We start from the raw sequence: 27,448 nt of genomic DNA, 5'->3' as shown, positions 1-27,448 counted from the left end.
AGTAGTGTAATAGGGGAAAATGTGTTCTCTGTTGTATTAATTTGCATTTATTTATGATTTTGTTCATGTTTTTTCAGCATTTTAAAATGTTCATATTTGACATTTAATCCCCCCTCCCCCGTGAACTGTTCATCCATGTCTTTTCCCATTTTTCTGTTTTACTGATTTGTAAAAGGTTTTTGTTTTGTTTTTACTTCTTTGGTACTGGGGATTGAATCCAGGAGCACTGAACAACATCCCCAGTCTTTTTTAATTTTGAGACAGAGTCTCGCTAAGTTGCTAATGCTGGTCTCAAACTTATGATCCTCCTGCCTTCACCTCCTAAGTCACTTGGATTATAATCATGTGCTACCACACCTAAGAACTCTTTGATATTGAGACAGTCCTCTGTCTCCATATCTAGCTCCATGCAGACAAATTTTCTAATATAACATTTGTCTTTTGAATTTTTTTCATGCTGTATGTAAGTTTTGATTTTTATGTGATTATATTGGTAGATCTTATTCCTTATAGATTTTATATCATGCTTGGAAAGGCGTTTCCTCAGAAAATATTTTTGTCAGATATTTTATTGGCACATTATTATATATAATAGTGGGGTTTGTTATTACATATATGTAAATTCACACTTATCAAAAATCATTTTTAAAAGATAAATGTAAAAAATGTTGACATTATAAAGCCAAGATTGGGTAAAGAGTAACTGAATAACAGAATGGGTGAATGAAAGTTCTGAGAGAAAACTATATGTTGTTGTTTTCTAGGTTTTCTTATTAATTTCTTGAAAGAATTGGCAGAATATCATCAAACTAAAGAGACCTGTGATATGGAAACTCAGACAAGTTCAACATGTCCTAGCAAAGACTCACTTGGTAATTATAGCTTTCTTAATTTTTGCTCCTTTCTTTTTGAATGAAGGAAATGACCTCATATTGTATGGTTCTTCCTTGAACTGGAGAGATGGAACCTGTAGGTGACAAGGAAATTCATTTCTTCTGGAATCATGTTGCTGGAAGGGACCAGGAATTGCTCTCTAGTTGTGTTCTCTATCCTTGTGAATGCCAAGGCTACACTGACCAAATCATGCAGGGATCCCAAGGTCCACATCTTCCTTGTTTTTTGGGTTTAACCTGCTTAACTGGGAGGTTCTTCCTTGTGTCTTGCCTAGCTTTATTCTGTAGCCATTGAGTTAGATAGTCATAGACTATTTGCTTTGCCAATGGCTGGAGATGGCTGGTCCATCCCTTCACTTTGTAGTTGAGGAACTCCCAGGTTGGGTCAGAACTCCAAGAACTCCTAAGTTTTCTGGTCCATGATCTAGACCTTTTTGCACTATACAGCCTTTCTGAAATACCATCCTGTCCTTTAGTTTGAGTGTATCAGTTTAAATAACTGTTTTCCATCAGTACCAAGCACTATTCAGTTTCTTGGTCAGTCTTCTTTCTTATCTTGTAAGAAGATAAGAAATTCATAATTTGTAAAAACTGTATTATATGAATAGCCTTCAATTAAGTGTCTCATTTCATTAGAGACACAGTGAAAAGTAGTACTGTCCAACAGCATGAGCCACATATATAATTTGAAATTTTCTAGTAGCTACATTTATAAAATAAAACAGGCCAGGAGTAGTGGTGCATACCTGTAATCCCAGCAAGTAGGCTAAGACAGGAGATTCAAGGGTTCAGAGCCAGCCTTAGCAACCTATCAAGGCCCTAAGCAACTCAGCAAGACCCTTTCTCTAAATAAAATATAAAAAAGGGATGGGGATGTGGCTCAGTGGTTAAGCACTCCTGGGTTCGATCCCTGGTACAAAAAAAAGAAAAAAATTTTTAATTTAAAATAAGGTAAAACAGGTGAAATTCATTTTAATAATATATTTTATTTACCCAGCATGTCCAAAATATTTCAACACATACTCAGTTAAAAAAAAAAAATACTAATGAGATATTTCACTTGTGTATGAATTTTGAAATCTGGTATATTTTTTACACGTAGAACACATCTCAATTCAGCTTGGTCACATTTCAAGTACTTGGTTGCCACACATGGCTAGAAAGTCCTATATTAGACCTCAAGTTACAGAGCGTTTGGAAAATACAGAAAAGTAGCTGGAAAAAGATGTCTAAAGTTATGCCTGCCAGAGATAAATGCTTTTGATATTTTTATCTATTTCCGCCATCCTTATTTCCCCTGTGCATACTTTTTTGGTGGTCTTGGTGTCTTACAGAGGTGGGATTGTACTCTAGGCTTCAGATACGCACTCTGCTCTATTGCTGATTCTGCCCCATATTTGATTTGAGGGCTACAGGCTTCCTGGAAAGAGCACTAGCATGAGAGTCCACAGGCCTTGCTTTAATCCCAGTTATGCTATAGTTGCTTAACCCTCTGGAAGTCACTTAAACGCTTTGGGCAGTTGTTTCTTATCTATAAAGTGGAGGGAATAAAATACATGATCTTTCACTCTTTTAAAGTTGCTGTTTTGAACATGCATGTCAACTTTAATCAAAATTCAATAAAAGCTTTCTGCCTTGGCACTTAGAGACTAGGAAAGGAATCCAGTAATTTCTGACCTAAACTGTACTCTTTGCTCCCCAGTATTTTACAGTGAACACTTGCATACTTAGGGTCTACCATGAAATTGATATTATACTTGCTTCATCATTATCTGTCCATTTATTAATCTATCTCAAGTTTTTGATATATTTCAAAGTAAATGTCAGACATTCCTACATTTCTTTTCTTTTGGCTTCTTGCACAACTGACCAAGTTTATGTATCCTAATTTGATGTGTTGTTTTTTAATAGCTGAGAAGCTTCAGCTTATTGATGATCAATTTGCAGATGCTTATCCTCAGCATCCAAAGCTAGACTCTTTAGAAATGAAGCTAAATGAATATAAAAAAGAAATTGAACAGCAACTTCGTGTAGAAATGGGTCAAAAGGTAAGCCACATCTCTAGCTGCTGTTATCAAGAGTGATGTTTTTACTTGTCTTCTAATTTCTTGGGTATGTGGGGAAAACATCTAGAACCTTTCGTAAAGACTGGGATACTATGTGAGGCATATTATTTTCATTTCCAGTTGATGTCATTTGTTCATTTCTTTGATTGACTCCTACAGGTACAGTGAATGGATAAAATGAATAAAACTAAGTATGACATATTTTGGATAGAACATTAATGTTAAACCTAACTATTAAAAGAATTTGTTACTGTTTCCTTAGGATAGTTACTATGTTTTCAATTTTTTGTGATCAATTTGCAGTTGAAGTATTTTAAAGATAATGAAATAGCAAAACTTAAAATGGATGAGAAAAGGAAGTATGAGAAGGAATTATCTGAGTTCCGAAACGAATTTAAGAAAGCTTACCATGCAAAAAATGAAGCCCTCATTTCTCGCGAAAAGAATGCTCTTGAAAGAATTCAGAAACGCCAGGAGGTAAGATTTGAAAGTAGTTTACTGTGTGATTATTTCCTGCAGCTGTTGGTAGGTTGTTTCAAGATCAAGGAACAAGGTTGGGACAGTTGATGGAACAAGGCCCTAGACAAGCAGTCAGGACTGCAACCAAGAGTGCAAATGGAAGTGCCAACCTTGTCAAGGCTATAGAGACTTTTTCCCCCGAGATGGCAGATAGGAAAGAGTTGCAGGGTGAACATGCACTTTGAGATTAGGAGACATTCACACTAAATAAGCTCAGTCTTCTCAGGATCATTGTAGGGATAGGTAGGGGTTGAGAGGCTCAGGTAGAGGTTTGCTGGGGGTAAAGGGAGAGCAGCTATTTAAATGGGGGAGGACTGGGCAGTGCCGTCCAAGACAGCTGAAACAGGAGTCTGGAAGTGGAGAGACCAAAACGTGTGCTTGGAGGTGAATTTTCTATTCTAGTTCTCCAGAGGGTTTATAATTTATGAGCACCTTTATCTTTCCATGCCTTTTGGTGAAAGTGGAAACAGGTGCTTGGGAAGTGGAGCTGTGCAGAGCTTAGTTGAATTGACTTGAGAAATGCAGCCTATTGAATTAAAGACCTTGTGACTCTACTGGGTGGTGAAGGGAGTCAAGGGAACAGGAGGAGCAGGTGGGTGGCCTCTGACCTACGGGAAAAGGGAGGACTGTGTGGCACTGTTGAAGTGATTCAAGGAATAGGCTGGAGAGACTGGCTGGTGGAAGGATAGACCAAGTGTTCAGAGTTGCAGGCTTCAGGTGGAGACTGGAAATAAAATGCAGCCATGGGAGGAAGCTGTGGAAGTGAGCAAAAGTGAAAGTCCTTGGAGCACAGTCATTCAGGGCTGCAAGGGTCATCCATGCAGGGCAAAGTCACCCTGGAAAGTGATGGGACAGGAGTTGAAGTTAAGGAATGACAGGAGTGTATGTCCCCAGGAGGAATTAGATCTGCTCCTTCAGAAAAACATGTTCCTTTCTTAAGGTCATGTCTTAGGCCAGACCAGACTTGCAACCTTGTTTCCCATGTGCATCCAGAACTGGTATGACAATTGTCAGGAGATGTCGAAAGTACGCTAGGGTCTGGCATTGGGCTTGTCTTCAGGCCCCTGTTATTTAATGCTAAGTGGATTCCCTCTACAGTTCTGTACAGCATTTCTGGGAATTGGGCTCATTTCAGCTATAAAAATAAATGCTGGAAGCACAGATCTTTAAGATACTGGATTGGGTTTAAGAGTAACAGGTTCATCTTATAGATAGGTGGCTGACTAAATCCCCATTTACTTATTATCTGAGGGTACTGAGGAAGATTGTCATCCTCATTAAAACATTATGCCTTTATTCTTTCACCTGGAATGCTGTCTACTTCTCTACAACCATTCTGTCCTTCAGAGACTTAGCTTGAATGTCACCACATGATGTCTTTCCTAACTCCCACTAAATAACTCCTTCAGGCCTCATTCCTGTATAATCCTGTATTTCGGCTTTAAGATCATCACATTCTCATGTGACTGTTTCTCTCTCCTTGATCAAGTTGTGAGATCCTTAAAGACAGGAACTCTGTCTACCTTTTTATGTCCAGCTTCCAGTACACTGCTTGTCATTTGATAGGTAAATAATATGTCCTTGTTCAGTGAACTCATAAATGGAAAGATGGCCCATTCATTTGGGAGTTCATATGAACTTGCACTGAGTTAGAATGACCCATAAACGGAAACATTCAGACAGCTCCACCATGAGCCAGTTACCATGGGGATTCTACTCATTTCTGAGTGTGCATTTTACTTAATTTTTTCTTGCTTGAAGAACTTATCAAAATTTTAAGTAAGGAACTGAGAGACATTAAAGAACTAATTAGACAGGGATATGAGAAATACAGGGTAATATAGTTTAATAGTTGTTGGGAGAGTAATTTTTGTGCAATTAGAACAAACGTACCTTGAATTGAAATCTATCAAAGGTGAAATTGTCAACATGAATGTCTGTATTTCCATTGTTTTCCTAGAGTTTAGGAAGCAGTGTATGAATTCCAGTCTATTTTCTTTTGCTGGCTTGCTAAAAATTAATGCTTTCCTATACAGACTGAAGCAAAAGAAATTTATGCTCAAAGGCAGCTTCTACTAAAAGATATAGATCTGCTAAGAGGCAGAGAAGCAGAGCTGAAGCAAAGAGTTGATGCTTTTGAATTGTAAGTAATGCATGTTAATTTTGGATATTCAGAATGAGATGTAAAAGATTTACAAGTATATGTCCCCATATTCTATGTTAGTTGCCAAGCAGAGTTCTTGGGTATAAAGGTGATATTACCTAGCTTTAGAAGGTACAAGTTAAGAAAAAGACTAAGGTTTTGTTTACAGAATATTGCACCTTAAGATGAAAAATAAAACAAAACACCATTGCCAGGCTGCCATAAGACCAGACAGATAATTTGGAGAAATAATAATACTTGAACACATCGTATGTTTTGCAGTTATTCATTCAGGTCTGATAGTTTAATGTATGTAACAGAATTCCAGATATCCAGACCTGCCAGATTTACCTGTTATGTGCTCAGGAAAGGAAATACAGCAATCTGACTTGATCTATACTAGATGAAACTATTTCTCTAGATGTGTTATTCACTTTTCCTAAATGTTCAGTGTTTCATCTTTCTGATCTTACATGGGATTGATAGCAGGCTCACTTATCTACAATTGCTGCATTAAGACTTTTTTCCCATTCTAAGTCTGCTATTATCACTTGTAGATGATCCAGGAATCTTGGTACATTAAGGAAATTGTCTCCCTCTTCATTAATGTTGTTTTCTCACTTCTGTAGGCTAAATTCATATTATTTCTGTCTACCTTATTTTCTTTACAGCAATACTGAAGAGGTAAATTGATGAAAAGAGAGAAAAGCAACAAAATTTGGACAGAGTAGTTCATAATTATATAAACACGTTTTTTGGTAGTACTAGGGATTAAACCCAGGGCCTTTCATGTGCTAGATGAGTGTTCTACTGTCACTGGCTCTTTGCGGTTCCAAAATCCGTGGATATTTGTCACCGCTTGCAGCAACAACTTGCACAGGTCTTATGGGTGGTGGAGTGGAAACTGAGGCACTTCCATCTTTCTCTTTAGTGCACTGCCCTCTTGCTTGTTTATAGAGGATAGAGGAAATGAGGTTTACTTGCTTTGAGAGGAGAGAGAGAGAGACTTTGTTTCTTGCTTGTTCATTTATAGAGGATAGAGGAAATGAGGTTTACTTGCTTTGAGAGGAGAGAGAGAGAGACTTTGCTTATCAGAGAGAAAGAGACTTTGCTTAAGGGAGACCTTGAGAGAAAGACAGGCTTTGCTTAGAGCTTAGAGGAAGAGGCTTGCTACACCTTAAAGTCCTGCATCCTGTGAACTAAGGGTACGTCCACCCAAGGTGCCCTAGTGATGCGTCTCAGTTCTCCGCTCTGCGATCTGCCATCTGCCGCTGCCCTCTAGCTGCTGTGCCGCCTTTCCCTACTAGCTGCCGTCGCGCGTTTCCTAGTTGCTTTCGTGTTTGAGTCTTCTTCTCTGGCTACTGCCGCGCCGCGTGTCTTCTACTACTGCTTTTCTGCTAATGGCTGCTGTGGCGTGTTTTTCCCTCTGGCTGCTTCTAATGGCTGCTGTCTCTGTCTCACTCCGCCTATGCTTATATCACCTCCAGGAGGCGGAGAGCAGGGCCACGCCTCTTACTCAAAGATTAGGTGAGATGCTCCGAGTAGGCAATTAGTGCTCGAGAACACATGCGCATACATTGTGTGCGTGGACGAGAAAATCACCTGAGTGTGCTTATGTCAATCACCCTCCTCGCTGCGGATGTGATCAGGCGCCATCCCGGCGCCGCCAACATGGCACAGCCCCCAACAATTCCCCCTTCTTTATATACAATGAAAAGAAAGCTGGCAGGGATCGTGTCTGTCTTAGGTTGTCCACGGCAGAGCAACATCCTTACCTGTCATCGGAATTCTGACCTCCAGGCGTCAGAACCCTGTCTTAGGTTGGTATGAGCTCCCCTTGAATCTTACCCGTCTTTGACTACCAATCCAGCACACCAAGCCATATACTGGGAGATTGTTCTGCTTCAAGGGTGGCCATGGCCTATTTCATGATGACACAAGCCTGTTGACTGGCTTTGAGGCATTTGTAGATGTAAGGTAGAATTAACACAAGCACACCCAAACCTACTAGTGTAAAACCTAAAATTCCCAAAATCTGGTGCCAAACTGTGCTGAAAAAACAATTGTTTCACCCTCTCTACATTTTTCAATATTAACTCCGTTAACCTTCTAGTCAGTGCACTTCCCTTTACTTATAAACCCTCCTCAAAGGTGAGGTATCAACATGAGTGATTAGAAAGTGAGTTACACAGGATGAAAATAAGCAGCTTGCTTTACTGAGAAAAAGATGAAAATCATCTGTGTGGCTAAATCAGCTTATGAGGGGCTATAGGTCCAACCAATTCCAATTTAGGAATTGCCCAAGTAATGCAATCACTATCAGCAAAAAGATCTGTTACTCCCCAAACTCTACAAGGCTATGACAACTGCTTCCATTTTGTGAGCCTTGAGGTGAAGAGTTCTGTGCCTTGCTTCTTAAATGATTTGGTAACATCTTGCCCTCGACATCAGTAACTAATTTGCACTTGTTAACCCAATGTTTTCCCTTTCTGCACTTTGGGCAGAGGCCTGGGGTACAAGGTGTAACAGATTTTACTATAGTTATCTCTTGGCTTTTCTTTTGTTAGGGCATTGTCTCTTTGCTGCTGTATATACGTGCATACACTCCAGGATCATATTGATTTTGAGTATCTATTGAAGCATATTAGCCTTCTCCTACTAGCATTCCAACATTTCCACCAGGAAACCTTGCTACTACATTTCTGCAAGCAGTTTCAACAGCTATTTCTTGCCACTGAGCTCTCCAACCAGACATCGTCCTCCAGATAACACTGCTCTGCATAGCTTTTTCCAATCAGTTGTAACTGCCCCTTTAAGTTCTTTGTATTAGATTCAGCTCTCTCCTTTTTCCCTTGTTCTTAAGTTTTCACTACCACTTAGTTATTCCTTTTTGGGGTTCTTTGTATTAGGTTTAGCTTTCTCCTACATTTTCCCCTTGTTCTTAAGCTTTCTGAGTAAGTGTTTTCTAAGTCACTACCATGCATTATCCCTTACTTTGTTTTCTTTAACAGTTCTTTTCTGTTGCTATTAGATCCTGTTTATGAAGATCCCCTTGTGGCACATTGAGCAACTTTTCCTCTATAAACCCTGGGCTTATTTCTGCTCTTACAGTGGTTTCCTTATTTTCTAGTTCTTCCCCAGTGTTTGGTTACCCCAGCTAACTTCCTTTTTAGTCTCTCCCAACACTTCTTCTTGTAATATATTTTTCACGCCTCCTTTTGAATTATACCTTCAAACTGACTTCATGATATTTCTGAATTTATCCTTCACTGTAAAGGCCACACTAACAGTAGTACAAACGCACAAACAATTCAAGATACACACATTCCGGAGCTCCTTTATCATCCATTCTGATCAAAGACATGAACTCTTGACAAACAACAAACACACAAAATCTTATCTTAATAATACCTGGCCAGTCCACTGGGGGTTACTCTACCCAGCTCCCTGTATTTGGGCCCTCTCCACTGGGGGTTGCTTTACCCAGTTCCCTGTACCTGGGCCCTCTTCGACCCAGCTCTGCTGGGGGATTTTTTTTTTAACCCAGCTCCCTGTACCTGAGCCCTCTTTGACTCAGCTTCCTGTATACTACTTTAACTTTTCTTGACTTATTTTACTTGACATTTTATTTTTAAACACAAACAACACAAATACACGTTTTTGTACTTCACTGTCATGTCCTTTGTGACCTTTAGTTTTTGACCAACACTATTTCTTTTTACTATCCCTCGCCCTTAAACTGCTCTAGCCAGAGACTTCTGCGAGGTTCCTACTTTCCCTGCTGTATCTATTCCCGGAGGCGGATCTTGAATTTTCCCTTACCCTATTCCTGTGAGGTTCCTCAGTTTCCCCACCGTGCAGATTTCCCTTTTTTTCCTGTAAGGTTGTTGCTAATTTTCCTTCCCCAGATGCTCCCCATTCCCCGGATGGGCCACCATTCCCCAGACGGGCCACCATTCCCCGGACGGGACACCATTTGTCGCTGGCTCTTTGTGGTTCCAAAATCCGTGGATATTTGTCACTGCTTGCAGCAACAACTTTCACGGGTCTTATGGGTGGTGGAGTGGAAACTGAGGCACTTCCATCTTTCTCTTTAGTGCACTGCCCTCTTGTTCATAGAGGATAGAGGAAATGAGGTTTACTTGCTTTGAGAGGAGAGAGCGAGAGACTTTGCTTATCAGAGAGAAAGAGACTTTGCTTAAGAGAGACCTTGAGAGAAGGACAGGCTTTGCTTAGAGCTTAGAGGAAGAGACTTGCTATGCCTTAAAGTCCTGCATCCTGTGAACTAAGGGTACGTCCACCCAAGGTGCCCTAGTGATGCGTCTCAGTTCTCCGCTCTGCGATCTGCCATCTGCCGCTGCCCTCTAGCTGCCGTGCCACCTTTCCCTACTAGCTGCTTTCGTGTTTGAGTCTTCTTCTCTGGCTACTGCCGCGCCGCGTGTCTTCTACTACTGCTTTTCTGCTAATGGCTGCTGTGGCGTGTTTTTTCCCTCTGGCTGCTTCTAATGGCTGCTGTCTCTGTCTCACTCCGCCTACACTTATATCACCTCCAGGAGGCGGAGAGCAGGGCCACGCCTCTTACGCAAAGATTAGGGGAGACGCTCTGAGCAGGCAATTAGTGCTCGAGAACACATGTGCATACATTGTGTGCGTGGACGAGAAAATCACCTGAGTGTGCTTATGTCAATCACCCTCCTCGCTGCCGTTGTGATTAGGCGCCATCCCGGTGCTGCCAACATGGCACAGCCCCCAACATTCTACCACTGAGCTGTATCCCACCCCCTTTAGTTATTTCTTTACATCCACTTCCTCTACCCTTTCTAAGCATATAAGTGAAGTAAATATAGTTCACTGTACTGTGCCTTTCCAGATTAGCCAGCAGAGGGCGCTAATACATGAAGCCTTTCCTGTGTTCTTAGACTGGTCAGAGTTCTGTAGTATTCTCAGGATGGCTACATCTCAGCAGAACCCCACCAGTTCGCTTGAGAATTGGCATTACTGTTGACTTGAAGTCTCACTGTGAAGACCATGTTGAGTAAATGCATAGCAAGGAGACAACTCTTTAGCATTTGAAAGCCCTGATCACTCCATCTTGCTCTCTTTTGACACTCTCTCCAGTATCCAATTGATACTAAATGATAAATACAAATTTACCTTTATTATCTGTGGGCTAATGGATTAGATCCCACCGTTAGAGACAATATTATAGAAGAGACAAGCAATAAACTTGTGTCTGTGGCTTTTAGAAACAGTATAGAACAGACAAGCACATGAGCACAATAATAAGTTTTGTGACTTTGTAACTGGTATCATTCTTCTACCTCCTAAGTTGATTATGGCTATTTATCCTTATGACTTTTTTTTTAATTGTTAATTACCTTCTTTGAAAAGCTACTTTGGTCTTGACTTTCCCACTCCCCTAGCCAGGTGCCACTGTCCAGTCTCTTTGCTAGTTCCGATACACAGTAACTAAGTCAGTTTGTGAATATAGGGAGAACTTCTGGCTCTGCTTTTGCTTTCTAGTAGTGATTGCCACAAAAGAGTTTGTTGAACTACAAACCTGTCTTATTTTTTTTCTTAAATTTGTTATCTCAGATATTACAGTTTGTTTACTTTGTATATTTTTGTTAATTTCAGGACCCAGAGGCTCCAAGAAGAAAAAAATAAAAGTACAGCTGAGGCACTTAGGAAACGGGAACAGAATATCAAGAGTGTTGAAGAGACCTATGATCAAAAGCTTAAGAATGAACTTCTAAAGTAATTGGCATTTTCAAAGAAATAATGTTTGAATTAATTTGATGGAAATGTTGCAAATGCTAATGAAAAAGATAAAGCTAACGTTTTTATGACAAAATTTAGTATTTGAAAAAAGTTCCTCTCTTTTTTTCCCCAATTGACTTATCCTTTCTCATGAAAGGATAGTTAGGATAGTATTTAAGACAGACAGACAGTATAAGCCAAGTGTGGTGGTGCATGCCTATAGTCCCAGCTACTTGGGAGACTAAGGCAGGAGGATTACAAATTCAAAGCCAGCCTGGGCAATTTAGTGAGACCTATCTCAAAGTTTTTTTACAAAAGGGGGATGTAGCTGAATGGTAGAATGCTTGCCTAGCATGTGCAAGACCCTGAGGTTCAATCCCCAGTACCAAGAAAAAATAATATGGAATAGAAAATTATATCCTCTGACCTTCTTTCTCATGGTTTTGAGGGCCTGTCATTTGTTTTAATTCTAACTTACTCAGCTGATCAGCTACAAAATTGGAATTATAATCACTTTTAGTTACCTTTGTCTTTATCCCACTTATACTGACACTAAGATGGAGATCTCTGATAATTTATAAATTATTCTACTTAGAGATTATAGAATTTGTCCATGAACATGTTTTGTATTCCTTCAGGATTCTGCTATTTCAGAATAAAAAAATGAACTAAAATAGTTAAACTACATGGAGCAAAAAGCGATAGGAGAAAGGAACTTATGAGCAACTGTGGTTACTCTGACTTTTCTGTAGTCTGAGTTTTGTGTATCAATGCCAGGATATTATACCCATACAATAACTTTCCTCAGGGTTGGTGTTACAGTTGGCACGTAAATGAATTCTATTTTTAAAATACAGCAGCTTTTCCATCTATCAGTTTTGAAATGATAGTTTCTCCACATATTTTATGTCAGTTCATTTGCTGAAGTAGGAAGCACCAAAGTATCTATAGTTGTTGAACGTGAAGAAAAGCATGTGTATTGATTTTATATAGGAGACAGGGAACTGTTTGGTATCGTTTTGGTATCTTTTGTGACTTTGGCAAGTGTGGGAGTTTGGAGGATATTCACCACAGGAGTGTTTGTCTTTGCTTTCTCCCCTCTCTGAGCCAGGAACACAACTGTTAATGCTGGTGAAGTAGGTAAAACTCCACAAAAGTATGCCTTTTGGTATTGCTGATCTGGATATAATGTTGTTGGGAGTCTCAATACTCTGCCTAGAGCCTGAGGGCAGAGTTCTTATCCTGGTTGGGGTCAGAAAATGGGGCAGGTGGGTCAGAAGTAACTGCCTTGTTATCACTGTGGAGTTAGTCTGTTGTGTACTGTGCAAGTTTAACTTAGTTTACTTCTTTGCTGCCTGTGCTGGTTGAGACGAGCTGAAAGTGATCAATTTTAGTAATCTCAAGTTAACATCCTTCATTTTGTGCGACTGAGACTTGGGACCCAATTTACAGGATCAAGGCAGGGTTTTGCCTGACCTTTTATGTTTACAATTCAGATCCCTGGCCTTAGTACTAAGAGACTTGAAAGTTTAGCATTGTCTTGTTCAGCACCCTTGGGCACCCTGTGCCAGAGATAATCTCCTGCAGTCATAGCAGTCCTCCTAGGGAGATGACAAGAAACTAATTTTTAGCCACTCTGATTCTCAGGTATCAACTTGAACTAAAGGATGAATACATCAATAGAACTAACAGACTAATTGAAGATGAAAGGAAGAATAAAGGTGATTCTCGGGGAGCAGGGAGGGGTTGTATTTTTCAGTTCTGATGTAGGTTATTAGTTTCTCAAGTTGGGTCTGTTGTGTATTCTAAGAAAGAATGTAACCTATTTTTTCTATAGAAGGACATTTTTTGTCATTTCAGTTTTAGGAAATTTTAAAAATAATCATTGTCGTTCACTGTCTTTGGAAATCTTCATGTTTAACATTTTGTATATTCACAAAGATCACTGGTTTATCTTTAGTACTGTATCCAGTTTTTTTCAATATATTTTGATAGCTCTGATTATCAAGAAGGTGACAGCAACTTATTGCCACCTGGTAAATATTACTCTTAACCATGAGAGACTTTAGACTTTACGTACAGAAATTTTTAACTTCTCTGTCCTCTGTGACCAAGGTTTGTTTTTGTTTTTCCTTCAAATATATTTTTATACTACATGGTATTTTTACTTGGCATACAGCCTTCTGAAACCTCATATACATTGATCCAAAACTGTGGAAGTTGAATGATTTTAGAATCTTAAGATAGTTTTCATTTCAATGTACATCTAGGAAATTGTAACAGTAAGTTGAATTTTTGATGGAAATTTCATACAGATTCTTCAGAGTAAATCAGAACTGGGTACGTGGTTTATTTCTTGCCCACTAAATTTTTACTCCTACATCTGCTCTTTTCATTTATGAAATAATGGACATCAGGTCTGACTTACTGGCTTAAATTATTAAATGTCTTTTGGATTCAGTAGGAAAACATTGTTTAATTGGTGTGCTTTTTCTTTCAGAAAAAGCTATTCATTTACAAGAGGAGATCACAGCTTTTAATTCAAAAAAGGAAGAACTAAGTCAATCTGTAAATCGTATGAAAGAACTTGAGGTAATTGTTACCCCCTTTTTTTGAAGCAGACATTAGGTAATACATGAAATTTTAGTTTTAGGCATACATGATTTATCTTAAGTTATCTGGATAGGTTTGACCTGATTATTCTATGACTAAGAAGGTGATGGCTGAAGTTAATTCAGTATTTCTTTATTTCAAAGTCACATAGGGAAGTGGAGAAAGAGCTTTGGGTCCTATAGATCTATGAAAATCCTATTTCTCCCTGTAGACTTTGGGATATTTCCCACATCATATGTGGGGTTTTTAGTGTCTGTGTGTGTGTTTGTGGTGCTGGGGATTGAACCCAGGGCCTTGTGCATGCAAGGCAAGCACTCTGCCAACCGAGCTATGTCCCCAGCCCCATCATATGGTTTTTTGAGGGAATTCAGTGGGCTAACTTAAAGCATCTAGCCCACAGCAGATGACCAATACATACTGGTTTCTACCTCATCCTCTTATGTCCCATCAGTAGCAGGTAAAAATTCCTATCATTACATCATTATCTTCTAAATTAAAACAAAATGAGACATGTTTTTCACATGCCACTGTTACTTCTGTTCACTGGTGTGCTTGCTTTCTACAAGGTAGAGCTGGAACTTTAGGTGAAGTATATTGTGTATATAAGATTTACATTTGTAACCATGATTTATTTGAGACTATTGTAGGCTTCTGTATTTTAATATCAGATGTATTATACCAAGAAAAGGAAAACACTTCACAACAGGTGAGATACTTTCTATCTCACCATTTCATATTAAAGATGTATTGCTACAACGTATGTGATTGTTACTAGGTCCCGGTTGCATTGGGAAAATGGAGTGATAACTTTCCTTAGAAGCACTGTCTGCTTTATACAGTCCACAGATGCAAGTTATGAACTTCCCTTGTTCCAATTCCAGTACAGAAGATGACTTTTCTTACCATAGTTAGGTCTTGTGGTTGTAGAGAACTCAGCCTCTGTCCAGTAACTGTCACTAAGTTGTAATGCACAGCTTAACACAGCCTTCTAGCTTTGACTTTTGCAGTAAAATCATTCAAATATAAGTTTTCTTTTTTCATTTCAGCTTGAATTAGAGTCTGTCAAAGCCCAGTTTTTGACAATGACAAAAGAAAACCACTTGCTGAATGAAAAGGTTAAAGAGATGAGTGATTACTCAGTACTGAAAGAAGAGAAGCTAGAACTTCAGGCACAAAATAAAGTACTTAAACAACAGTTGGAAGAGAATAGGAATGAAAACTTGAATCTCCTAAACCGTATGTCCTTTTTTTTCCTGAGTTGCATGTTTCTGTAACTCACATTAGGTCAGTATTATGAAACTCTGCTTTGTACCTGTAAGGGAGGCTTAACTTGGGAAGATTTTATGAGATTCTGTCATTGCAATTATTCCCATTGCTTGCTGTTGCCTAACAGTATCACTTTAATAAGGAACATTTTTAAACTGTGCTCCCTCTGTGAGTGGTATCAGGGCTCTGATTGCCAGTTGGGTTTGGCCACTGGGGACTCCAGCAAGCACTTAGAGGAAGGAAGAGGAGGTCAAGATTGTTGGTAGCCACTCATCAGTGCTCTGCACCTGTGCCCACTCACTCTATCTAGTTCTGGGAATGTCTTCCCCCCTTGACCCTCCAGGCCCAAGGGGGTGCTAAAATCATAACCCCGTTTCTAGTCCAGTGAACCACGCTATCCTTTTTGGTTACCCTGCATAAAGCGACCCACCTTAACACAGATTAGAGGGTATCATCTGTTTGCTTTCTGCCTGGATCCCCAACTTACTGACAGTTGCTCAGGTCGGATGGGAGCTTAAAGTAGTCATCCTTGGGTAGACAGCTAAAGCGCTTCTTGTAGACCGTGTGTGCACGGCAGAGGATAGAGGCAGGCTTTCAGTAATTCAAGGATTTGAAAGAATTCTGTCACTTGCAATAAGACTCCAAGAGTAATAAAGTGTGTTAACGTGCATTAAATTCTTTTTTTCTGAAGCTTGTGAATCAGGATTGGTCTCGGTCTATTAATAGAATTGATAGAATATTAACTGCATGAATACAAAGAAAGGAAACAATTTAAAATCTCTTTAGCTACTTTTATTAAGTGAAATAAGGTTGATAATGACAAGAATTTTTCCATCTTCTTAGGTATAGCTCAACCATCTCCTGAGCTTCTGGTTTTTCAGAAAGAATTGAAGAAAGCAGAAAGTACTATAGCACTTGAGCATAAGGAGTTTGAAACTCATAGACAAGTTCTGCAAAAGCAGCTGCAAAGCGAAGTGAGTATTGTTCTTCACTCATGCCAGTGTTATATCATTCTACTTTGTAGATACTTAAACTTGGCCTAAGCCACACCAGCACAGATCAGATCTCTTTTAACATCAAAAATTACTCCCCACAAGCTGGTTACAGTAGCACATGTTTGTAATGTCAGCTACTTAGGAGGCTGAGGAAGGAGTATTGCAAGTTCAAGGCCAGCCTAGGCAACTTAGTCCTTATGTTAAAATGAAATAAAAGAGCTAGGGGCTGTAGCTTATGGGTAGATCACCCCTTGATTCAATCCCTAGTACTACAAAATGCAAAAAAAATTACGCCCTGAAATATGATAAAGGATCATTTCTCATCTGAGAAAATTCTCTAGTGATTATATGACTTCATATTCATAACTTACATAATTGAAAGAAAAGCTAACTCAAACATAAAGTTTTCTGAGTGCCTGATAGTACCATGTTAGTCTCTTGATTCCAACTCAGACTTACAAATGTTTACTGTGTCTTTCTGATTTTGACCTGCATGCCCTAAAGTAGCTGTTCTTTGATATGAATGAAAAAGGTAGTGAAAAAGTCATTTGTGTGTTCTGTTCGGGTTTTTTTTTTAAAACAGAGACCCATTGATTACTTGGTATAAAGCTTCCCCAGAATTGGCAAAAAATAAGGGGATAAGCACAATAAGAGAATTTTTCCTTTTGAAGCAAGCCGTGATGTATTCTCCATTGATTTCTTTTTCTTCTCTGAATCTTTTCAGATTGAACATTCTGCACAGCTAAAGGCCCAGATATTAGATTATGATGCTTCTGTGAAGAGGTTAACTATTCAAGTTGCTGATTTAAAATTGCAACTGAAACACACACAGACAGGTTAGAGAAATTTTTAATCCATAAATTTTTTTGTGCATGATGTAATGATTGTAATTTATTGACCACTTAGTATTTCTTATAGAAATAAGTGTCATCCTAGGACTTGGGATGTAGCTCAGTGGTAGAGCACTTGCCTAGCATGCATGAGGTCCTGGGTTCCATCCCCAGCACTGCCAACAACAACAAAAAAAGATGTGTGCGTTCCTAGAAGTAAACTTTCTTATCTCTCATATACCTGCTGATCATCAGCTAAAATGAGTTGCCTTCACAGAAGGCAACCAGAAAAGTTATGATGGTGACATGGAAGTCCCCAAATTCATCCTAGGCATTCCTTTCTTTTGTTACCTTGATGATAGGACTGATTGGCTATTCAATAGTTTTACATATTCCTTAAAGGAAATGTATACAAGTATATGGGAGTAACAGGTTGACTTGACAAAAAGAACATTGCTATTCTTTTAGAGAACTGTTTTTTTGTTTGGGGCCCTAATTTTGAAGGTAATTGTTTGACTTTGGGTAAAATGCTCTAACTTTCTCGGGCCTCTCTTTCCCCATTTGTAATGAAGATGATAATACCTACCACACCGTAATAAACAAAGGTGAAATGAGATGGGTCCCAGTCCAGCTCCTGGGACATAAAAGACACTCTGGAAGTAGTTCCTGCTGTTTCATTGCTATGCCTTCACTGTTGTTGCATATCTGTCCCTTCCTATTTCATAAGAAGGATATTAAAGTTTAGGTACTTTATTTTCCAGTTGCTTTCAAACTCAAAGTATGTATGTGTTATCAGTTCAACTGGTTTCTCATGCTTCATTTGGTCTGAACCTTCCTCACTTCCCACTTGCAATCTTTCCTTGTCAGTCCTAGTACCTTCTACCTGCACTAGTTTTATTTCCATTTCTCTACTCTTTCCTATTCCTTATTTTCATGTAGCAGTTGTTTGCCACACTGTCCACAGCAAAAATCATAACAGTCTTGAATAATGAAAAATAATTCAATGAGGATAGAACCCTCTGCACACATGTATTGCCTGTTGCAAGCTTCTGTCTCATAGCATCATAGGGAGGCATTATAGGACAGGAGCTGACACTGGCTCTGCTTTAGGAAATCCCAGTGGTTCTAAGACTTGCTAACTGTGTGACCCAGCCTCAGTAAGCTTCCAACCCCCATCTGTAAATGGGAGCAGTAAGAGTTCCTTGGCCACAGTGTCATAGTGAATTAAATTCCTTTCCCTTATTTGAAACTTGGGCCATATGCCGTGAATTTTACTATAGCCCTGGTAATTCTGGAGCCACGTCCTATAGTGAAGCACATTAATTACTTTGTAGTCAAATCTATGAATATTTATGGTTGTTGGGATAAATAAAGATTATGAATGCATTTACATCAGTACAGGTCAAGCTTTTCAACCAAATGAATTCAAATCTAATTGTACTTTGCCACCAAATAAATTATAAATTTTCACTTCTCAGAGCTTTTTGGCTTTCAAAATCACGCATAAAGGATTGTGAAATTCAAAAAAAAAAAAAAAAAAGGATCGTGAAATTCTATCCTATGTTATAAAGGAAAATGTATAAAGCTGTAACTGGTACATGTAAGCTTTTAACAAATGTTAACAGTTCTTATGTGGCCTCAGAAATTGTTTAATGTGGAAGTTTGCCCTTATTTCATTTTTCAGAAAATATTCTTGAGTATATTTTAATTTTGTTCACTGACTTTTGTCCTCATTTCTCAAATTACCTTTTTATAATCTGCAGCCCTAGAGAATGAAGTGTACCGCAACCCAAAGCAGTCTCTGAGCCATCGGTCCCTGAGTGGGTTAATAAGTGGCAAGGTGGTGCCTCACAGTGGTGATACAAGCAGGGATTTCTTGAACAGTCCTCTTGGACAGGAGAAGGTTACGGCAGGTGCAGTTACACCAAGAATCGCAGGTTATCCAAATGCAGGGAGAGAGGGTGGTTCCCCAGACTCTGATCTTGAGTTTGTGGCCAGTACAAAAGCCAGGGTGAAAGAGCTAGAGCAAGAGGCCGAACGTTTGGAGAAAGCTTTCAGAGATTACCATCGAAGAGTTCTTCAAAACCCTGCTAGAAGCCCACCATCAGCAAAGAGTCCACCATCTTTGAACTTACGGGGAGCCCTCAAAAATGTTACTTCTAGCTCCCTGGAAAGACGTGCTTTTACAGAAGACCGAGTTGTCTCTGAGAAGCCGGAAAGATGGGTGTTTGCAGAGGACAGAATTTTCTCTGGGCAGCCTCAGGTGGGCACACCTAACGAGGAAAAGAGTGCTGCCTCTGAAGCACAGACAGGCAGCACAGCTTTGCGGGCACGAAGGGGCACTTCTTCCAGACGTCTCTCCTCCACACCTCTTCCAAAAGCAAGAAGAAGCCTCAATAATGAAATGTATTTGGAAGGTAAGCCCCTACCCAAAAGGTTGCAGGATGCTTGAGAGTTGGGCAGACCTGGTCCTCATGGGACCTCTTTCTTAAATAAGAGTACAGTCCCTAGACAACAAACAGGAAGCAGAGGACTGTGCATACAGCAGTGAGCCTGGGGGAACCCTTTCTGGAGCAGCTGTGGTTGCTCTGAACCTCCTGTCTCCTAGTTAATAATAGTGGCATCCCTCCAATGCCCCAGGGTTGCTGTGGTAATCCATGTCATAAAGGATGTCGAGATCAAGCTGGGGATGGATGAACACTTGCGTGGCATGCATAAGACCCTGAGTGCAATCCCAGTACAGCCAAAAAAAAAAGTGTCAAGATTTAGAGTTCACTTAGCATATAGAGGTGCTCAGGGGGTGAGAGTGGCTTTTCCTTTGCTGCTGGTTACTTTTGTGCATATAAGTATTAACTCAAGAGTTATTTAAGTGTTCAAATTGTTGCCTTTGTGATCTTACACATCATACTCTGCTATATGCAGAGATGATAATTTAGTTTCAAACTAATAGAGCTTTTTAAAATCTATATCAGTATCTTCTTCATGCAATTTGTAATACTCTTGCCTTGATTCCTTCTGCCTTGTAGGTGTGGGCAGACCACTCGTTGCTTCCCCCAATTCCTGTCCTGACAGAATGTCCCAGCCATCACCTGTGGTATCTGGGCACAGCCTCTCTGCCCCTTCCTTCTCCAGCCCTCCAGAACAGAAGTCCAGGTAAGTACCATTTTCTGATGGGCTTCATTTGAATCATGTTCCCTGCTGTCTCATCCCTACCTTTTTTTTTTTAAGGAGTTATTAAAAATGATGGGGCACCATAGAATTTGTTGTCAGGTTGTAAAATCATGTGTGATCTTTGAGAATCATCTGAATACCTGGGGGGAATGATACGTATTAATAAACACCTTCATAGGTCTGTGAATAGGCATGGTTTATAAACAAATGTCTGAAATTTGTCAAAACAACCAAGTTGGGTCTATTCTTAAAGTTGGAACATTTCTTTTAAATGACATTTAAATATTAACAGATAAGGTTCTGATTTATGTATCATTAAAATAAATTCTGAAATGATAGTGGGGTCTAGGATATGATTGTTGAAGCAGGAAGAAGTGCATGGTTTTAGAAACTAGGCCAGTGGGGGCAGGACTCCCACCTATGCCTGGTTCCCACGGCAGGAGATTTGAGTCCTTAGTTCTGGGTTTGAGCCTGGGCACCTGATGTTTATGTAGTTTTCCCCTATAGAGTTGAAAACTGCTACATGTGCCTATCATGGACCTAGGGTATTTAGTTTTTTGTTTTGTTGTTAATATTATACTTTCTTGTGATAAAAGCAAAAGGAAAGATCAGGCCCACACATATGCTGAGTTAGTGCAGTTTGACATACATAGGCTCATGGTATTGCATCTTCAGTTGGTTTGTGCTGGTGGTGTGTGAAGGTTGTCCTTTGTGGTTATTAGAAAACTAAGCTCCTGGGAATAGCATTGAGAGTGCAGCATTCTTCGTTAGCAGTAATGTCTACCTCAGGGAACAAGGTGGTAAGGTGTAGCTCAATGAGCATGTGTTATTTGCTAAGAACAATACCTTGTGCCTGGTGAGCACTCAGTGCATTAGGGCTATTTTTTTAATAAGCCATAAAAAATGAATTTTGTAAATTATATTCTTGAGTCACAAACTGATTTTGGTCATCCTCTGATCTTGGGTTTCACATTAATAAGAATTCACATTCATGGATTTTATTCTTCCAATCCAGTCTTCATCAGAGACAGACTGAAGTTCAAGAAAAAAGTGAATTTTTAAATCCAGACAAGCTAGCTTTTAAGGATAATGAGGAATTTGAATCATCTTTTGAATGTAAGTTCAAATATAAGTACTGGTTTTTATAAGTTAAAATTATAGAAAGCTTAGTTTTGCTTAAACAACCATTATTATAAGCAAAGTAGTTACAAATTGGGACATTTTATATTTTGTGATAAGACCATAAATATGACTTTATTGTCTCATTTTTCTGTCACAAAGATTTTCAGGGGTTCAACTGAGTTCCCTTTTTAAAATTTTCAGAATGAGTCATCATTTTGAGGTTACAACTAAGCCCATAAATAAATTCTTAATTTACCCACTTTGGGATTATCTCTGATTTAAAGTAAGTAGGTTTTTTTTCTTTTTTATGGAATACGAAGATGTTATTTTCCTTAAATTATACTGATTCTGTTGATTGCTCAGATTAAGAAAATCCTTAGTGAAAGAATGTAAGTGAAAGAATTTTAAAATAAGAGTCCAGAAACTAATGTCCTGGCTACACCCTTTTCTTGGGCTGTCTCACCACATAGCCCACTTTATACGTGTAAAATAGGATGTAGGGTCCATCTTCTCTGAGGCTTTCTCCAGCTTGAGAAATCTGTGTATTTGTATACAACCTATCATTTAACCTTATAAACTTCATCATCAAATCTGAAAGTATCATATTTTGAACCATTAAATGAGATGACTTAGTGAATTTTGTGAAAACTTTTACCTGACATGTTTAAAGAACTTTGTTACATCATCGATATTTAAATTGAATTGAAATGATTTATCCTCAAGCCAAGTGAACTCTTCTATGTTACTGGATTGATTTTCCTGTTAGGTAATGAATCCAATTTGAGAAACAAATTTAATTCTTTAAAGTGTAAGAACCCTTTGGGCCCAATCACTAGCTCTGCAAAATAAAAACAAATACTACTTCAAGAAGCAAATATATTGGCAAGTGGCTAAGAACTTGTTAGAATCCTGGCCAGGCATGTGGTGGTGCGTGCCTGTACTCACAGCAACTCGGGAGGCTGAGGCAAGAATATCACAAGTTCAAAGCCAGCCTCAGCAACTTAGCGAAACCCTACCTCAAAATTACAAAAGGCTGAGAATGCGGCTCATGGTTAAGTACCCTGGATTCAATTCCTAGTACCAAAAAGAAAAAAAAAAAAAAAAAATGTGGGAGGCTGAGACAGTAGGATCACGAGTTCAAAGCCAGCCTCAGCAACAGCAAGGTGCTACACAACTCAATTAATAAAATACAAAAAAAAGACAGGAAATGTGACTCAGTGGTTGAGTGTCCCTGAGTTCAATCCCCAGTAGGCAAGGCTTGCCTGGTCACTTTAGCTGTAGTTCACGTGTTCCATGGTTTGATTCCCCCACCCACTACCCTGCCCTCCCTTCTTATTATTTAAGGACTCATGGCACAATTGCTTGTACCTCCCATAGATGCAGGGAGCAGGTCAAGGCAGTTTGAAGCAGATGGATTACACCCTGCTGGTGATATGCCTCACATGGATGCTGCTGCAGCTACTCTGCTTACCAGACCCATCCCACATCACAACTCATGTAAGTTTTTCGTGTTTTAAACTAGCAGTTAGCACAACCATATACTGACTGCCAACCTCTGTGCTATATAAATTATTTTCTGTATCATTGAAGGATTTTATGAGCATAACTTACTCAGTCTCGGAGTTGGGGTGTTATTGTTAATGACGTTTCTGACGTATCTGCCCATGTGAACATGTGAAGACAGTGCTCAGGAAAAACTCTGAAGTGAAGCCTTCTTGTTTAGTCTTCTCAGGAGAGTTGCTTTTTTTTTTTTTTTTTTTTTCTTTTTTTTTAATGCCTTTATTTCTTTTTATGTGGTGCTAAGGATCAAACCCAGTGCCTCACATGTGCTAGGCAAGTGGTCTACCACTGAGCCACAGCCCCAGCCCCAAGCTGCTTTTTAAAAATGTATTTATAGACCTTTTCTGAGTCTGACAGAACAGTTATACTTTTCCCTAAGACACTTCCACAAAAATCATTCCATAGGAGCCTTAGCATCTTGGGAAATGATGTTGAATGGCTGGAAGAAATAATGGTCAACTCCCATTCTGTATCTTTATGTGGTTGTAATATTTTAATATTATTTTTCTGTTTGCTTCCTATATGTCTTATGATACTAGGACCAAAAAACTATCTTGGGGAAAGCTGATAACTCTAAGGTGATTGGTGCTAGAGGAAAACTGGCCATTAGACTTCTGTCTGCCGATGCCTCTCCAGTTTACCCACCTGCCCCTCTGGTGGAGGGATCCAGGAGCAGTACAGCCTGGTCCTTTTGTCCTTGGACCAAAGTACTTAAGCCTCATACCTGAAAAAAAAAGTTTCTCAAGTAAAGCAACCTCTTAGTCCCTCCCAAACATATTCAAAGCATCTGGTTAGCAGTTTCTCAATTTAAATCACAGTGCTTTAGAATATGAGGAAGTACTGAAAGAAGCAAGACTTTAAGAGAGTTGATTTTGCTGAATCCAGAGTAAATTTGCTTTGGAAGGCACTCAACCAGAATTGATCAAGAGCCTTCTCTCTGTGGCATCTAGAGACTGGACATATAGCAGTGAGCCAAACAGAGCCCCTGCCTTCATGAAGTTTCTGGGGGTTGGGGGACCCAGGCAGTCAGCAAGCCATTACCGAGGCCCTCAAGAGGAATTGCACCAACTGATGGGACAGTGTCCACAGTGTACACAGACCTGAGTGAGGGAGAGAATCAAAATAACATCATAGAAGGGAACTCAGTGAGTACTATTGTGCCTTGAGATACAGTGGCGCTCATAATGGTTTTTGAAATAATTAGTAAGCAGCATGGTTGTTTGGGTCATTGAGAAATTCTCTTATATTCATCATTTTACGTCTTTAGTCTGAGAAGAGGGAAATGAGGAACCTGAAACTTGGTATCTTTGAGGTGCCCGGTGGACGTGCTTCTTGTCCTGGCTTTTGCATTCAAAGAGGCTTCTGTATGCCACTCTGCAGCTACAACATATACCCCAGAGCAGAGAACAACCCTTTTTTCTTCTTTTTTAATTGGCCCCAGATAGCATTCCTATTTCAAGATCACAACTGTGTATAGGGAAGGTAGTGACCTTTCTTTAACCAACAAGGAGGACACTGTAGTTCTGTCTATGGAAATGATAAGTGGCCTCCTCTCATATTTTAATTTCATGGCAAGGATTGAGAGAAAGAAGCCCGTGTTGCCTTTCTGCCATTAGTAAAACTAACTCAATTCCTGCTGACGACTTCAGGACAAGGCACAGCAAAAAGCTTTGAAGTCCTGTGGTGAACCTGGATTTTTCTGCTTGTTGGCATAGCTTGGGTGAAAATATGTAGGTTATGGGCCAGAGGTGGAAGAGAAAGACCAGCATAGTCATCTGTCGGATTGAGATTTAATTAAAGCATTGCCTTGCCCAGAAGGAATATTAGTGGTAGGAGATACAAGTACACATGGTTTTTGACAAAGCAGGCATAAAATAATGTGCAAGAAAGGTGCTGAAGTACTTACTTGTCCCCTCACAGAGGAGGTGGCATTTAAGTTGGATCTCAAACAGCATTGTGGTTTTGTGGGAGAGGCGGGGGTAAGAGGGAAGGGTGTGCTTCGTGTTAAGGAGACCATGGGGGCAAAGGCACAGAGGAGGACACAGCTGCAGTCCTGGTCCAGTGAATGGGTGGGTACACATGCTTTTCTACACATGTGCAGAGGTAGTGGGAAGGTAGGTGGGAAGTGGGCCTGGGAAGAAAAAGGAAGGTTGTCGGATCCTAGACTGCCAGGGGTTGGAATTTGCCAGAACAGAGACATTCCAAGCATATCCAGGGCTTCCCTACAGGAAATGCCTAGTGCTGAAAATCACAGCAGGGAGTGTTGACCACACTATTCAGTATTCCAGGGAAATGGTGACAAGGAAGGACCCTCTCTGCAGCACCAGGATGAGGAATTTGAACCTGTCAGCCTTGGTGGCCCAGTGGAGAGACAGTAGAAAGAGCATGTTTGCCTGCTTGTTTGTTTTTACGAGACAGGATCTTCAAAGTCATGGACTCATGCATTCTTCCTGCCTTGGCCACCCAAGTAGCTGGGAATACAGGCACACGGGACTGCTCCTGGCCTAGAAAGAGCACAATTAAAGGGCTACCAGTACTCCCGGCTGAAGCCCGTGCTGTAGGATTTCCACATGCTGGTGGCAGGGAATCCACTGGAAACATGCATGTAAGGCTGAGGAGAGATTGGGACTAGAGAAAAAGAAACAGGGAATGATCAGTGCTGAGGTGATCACTAAAACTCCACGAAGGGCCACCATCAATGTAGAGGAAGCAGGGACTGAACAATGCGACATGGCTAGAACAGCCAGGGGAGGGAGACTTGGGGTTTGTTCTGTCCTGTTTGGGATAGTAGAGACTTGAGTATGTTTATGGGAGGAAGAAAGAGTTAAGAAACTGCTGCATAATAATTAAGGACTAGTGCTTCAGTCTGGGGCGTGAAGATAGGGGTGGGATCCAGATCAAATGCAGAGGCAGAAAGGCAAGATTGCCCGGGGAAGGGCAGAAGGAGGGAGATGAATGAAGGATGAGGAAACATGGCACAGAGGGAGGACAATTGGAGTCCTTCATGGGGAGGGTGAGTCATATTCATCTCTGGAATATGAAAGGTGAGGTAAGGTGCTAAAGAATGTTCAGGTGCTTGAAAACCATGAAAATGGAACTGCAGCAGCTTGAAGCAGGTCAGTAGTTCACAGTAGTCAAGCAAAGTCTTCCAGCAAAACAGTCCTGCAGTCTTTAGAAAATCTGATGCTGGAAGCTACATACTAATATGTTCTATTAGGTGCTGATCAGAAAGAACTTGGAGAACAAAAGGAAGAAGAAAAATTGTGGGAGCAGCAAGTGAAAGAACGAAGGCAGAGAGAAGAACGAAGGCAGAGTGACCTGCAAGAAGCTCTAGAAAGGGAACGAAGAGAACTGGAAAAACTGGATCAGGAAAGGGTAATATGTAGGGCTTAGGTCTCTGTAGTAGTTTCTCTATTGGATGCCTTTAGAAGTTACCTGGAGCTTGGAGGTGAGCCAGTAGTGTCCAGAAATTGGAAGTGGGAAGTAACTGAAGAGGCCTCCCCCTCCTCTCCTTGTCATACAGCATGAGAAAGGCTGCAGAGAGCACACATTTTCTGAGTGTGATGGTGAAGGATAGCTTTTGAAAGCATTTTTGCATGCATGCTCATCTGATCTTTAAACTCTATGGACTATGTTTTTCTGTGGAGCTTCCCTTCATAAATGGGATTTAAAGAACAGGCTTCCTATGTCGGCTAACTGGGACTAGAAGAACCAGGGGTAATGGGTGCCAGGCCCCAACTGCTTCCAGGCACACACACTGCCTTCCTTCTTCCCATAGTTTTCTTCTTGCCTTGTGTGGCCTGATTTTGGTCCTAGGCAGATGGATTACTCTGCCCACTTAGCATGCTTGCCAAGTCTTACTTACATTAATCTTCCATATGAACATTCCTTGGACTCCTGGTTAATTGGGCTCTAAAAGCACAGAACACTTTAGGCAAATTAATAACCTTCCTTCACTAGGCTGTGTTCATCTCCCTTTGATGGTAGCAGTGACTTCAATTTAAATATATATATTTTACAGGTATAATTCTATTTATGTATATATTTATACGTATGGTGCTCTGGCATGCAGTTGTACTTTACAGGATCAGGATTATATTACTGTGGTTTTTAAACACTGAAGAACTTTTAAAATGTATCTATATTTTCTCTTTGGACCCCCATCTATTTTATAGAAGATGATCGAAGAATCACTGAAGATTGAAATGAAAAAAGATTTAGAAATGAGTGTCCAAGATGCGAAAGACAAATCCGCTGAGGGAGAAAATCCTTTAGAGAAATACATGAAAATCATCCGGCAGGGGAAAGACCAAGAGTTATCTGCAGATAAGGTGCCTATGCTGTGGATGGGAATCTGGGTGGCAGAGGGGTTGGGGGATGGGCACCAAGGGCTTCTGTGATTTAACACCTAGGGACAGGGATCTGTCTTCTTTACTGAAGACAAAAATAGTTAAAGCATAGAAAATCCACAGTTCAAATGGGCCCTCAAGTCTTTGATATATTATGTTCT

At 40.0% G+C, this 27,448-nt stretch overlaps 1 protein-coding gene across 1 annotated transcript in view; it reads left to right on the top strand.

Annotated features, from left to right (window-relative positions):
* OFD1 (OFD1 centriole and centriolar satellite protein) overlaps positions 1-27,448 on the top strand; it is a 40,258-nt gene that overhangs the window by 11,725 nt on the left and 1,085 nt on the right. Inside the window, exons 6-21 of the mRNA XM_079123139.1 lie at positions 765-872; positions 2,805-2,941; positions 3,263-3,436; positions 5,515-5,621; positions 11,259-11,378; positions 13,029-13,102; positions 13,882-13,973; positions 15,041-15,230; positions 16,104-16,234; positions 16,980-17,091; positions 18,849-19,502; positions 20,112-20,238; positions 21,272-21,372; positions 22,756-22,875; positions 26,156-26,313; positions 27,114-27,269. Coding sequence (XP_078979265.1) covers positions 765-872; positions 2,805-2,941; positions 3,263-3,436; positions 5,515-5,621; positions 11,259-11,378; positions 13,029-13,102; positions 13,882-13,973; positions 15,041-15,230; positions 16,104-16,234; positions 16,980-17,091; positions 18,849-19,502; positions 20,112-20,238; positions 21,272-21,372; positions 22,756-22,875; positions 26,156-26,313; positions 27,114-27,269 — 2,561 coding nt within the window. The remainder of the gene's footprint in view (positions 1-764; positions 873-2,804; positions 2,942-3,262; positions 3,437-5,514; positions 5,622-11,258; positions 11,379-13,028; positions 13,103-13,881; positions 13,974-15,040; positions 15,231-16,103; positions 16,235-16,979; positions 17,092-18,848; positions 19,503-20,111; positions 20,239-21,271; positions 21,373-22,755; positions 22,876-26,155; positions 26,314-27,113; positions 27,270-27,448) is intronic.

Source organism: Sciurus vulgaris, assembly GCF_902686455.1.
Source record: "Sciurus vulgaris genome assembly, chromosome: X".
Lineage (NCBI taxonomy): Eukaryota > Metazoa > Chordata > Mammalia > Rodentia > Sciuridae > Sciurus > Sciurus vulgaris.
This window is presented reverse-complemented; position numbering and strand designations above follow the sequence as displayed.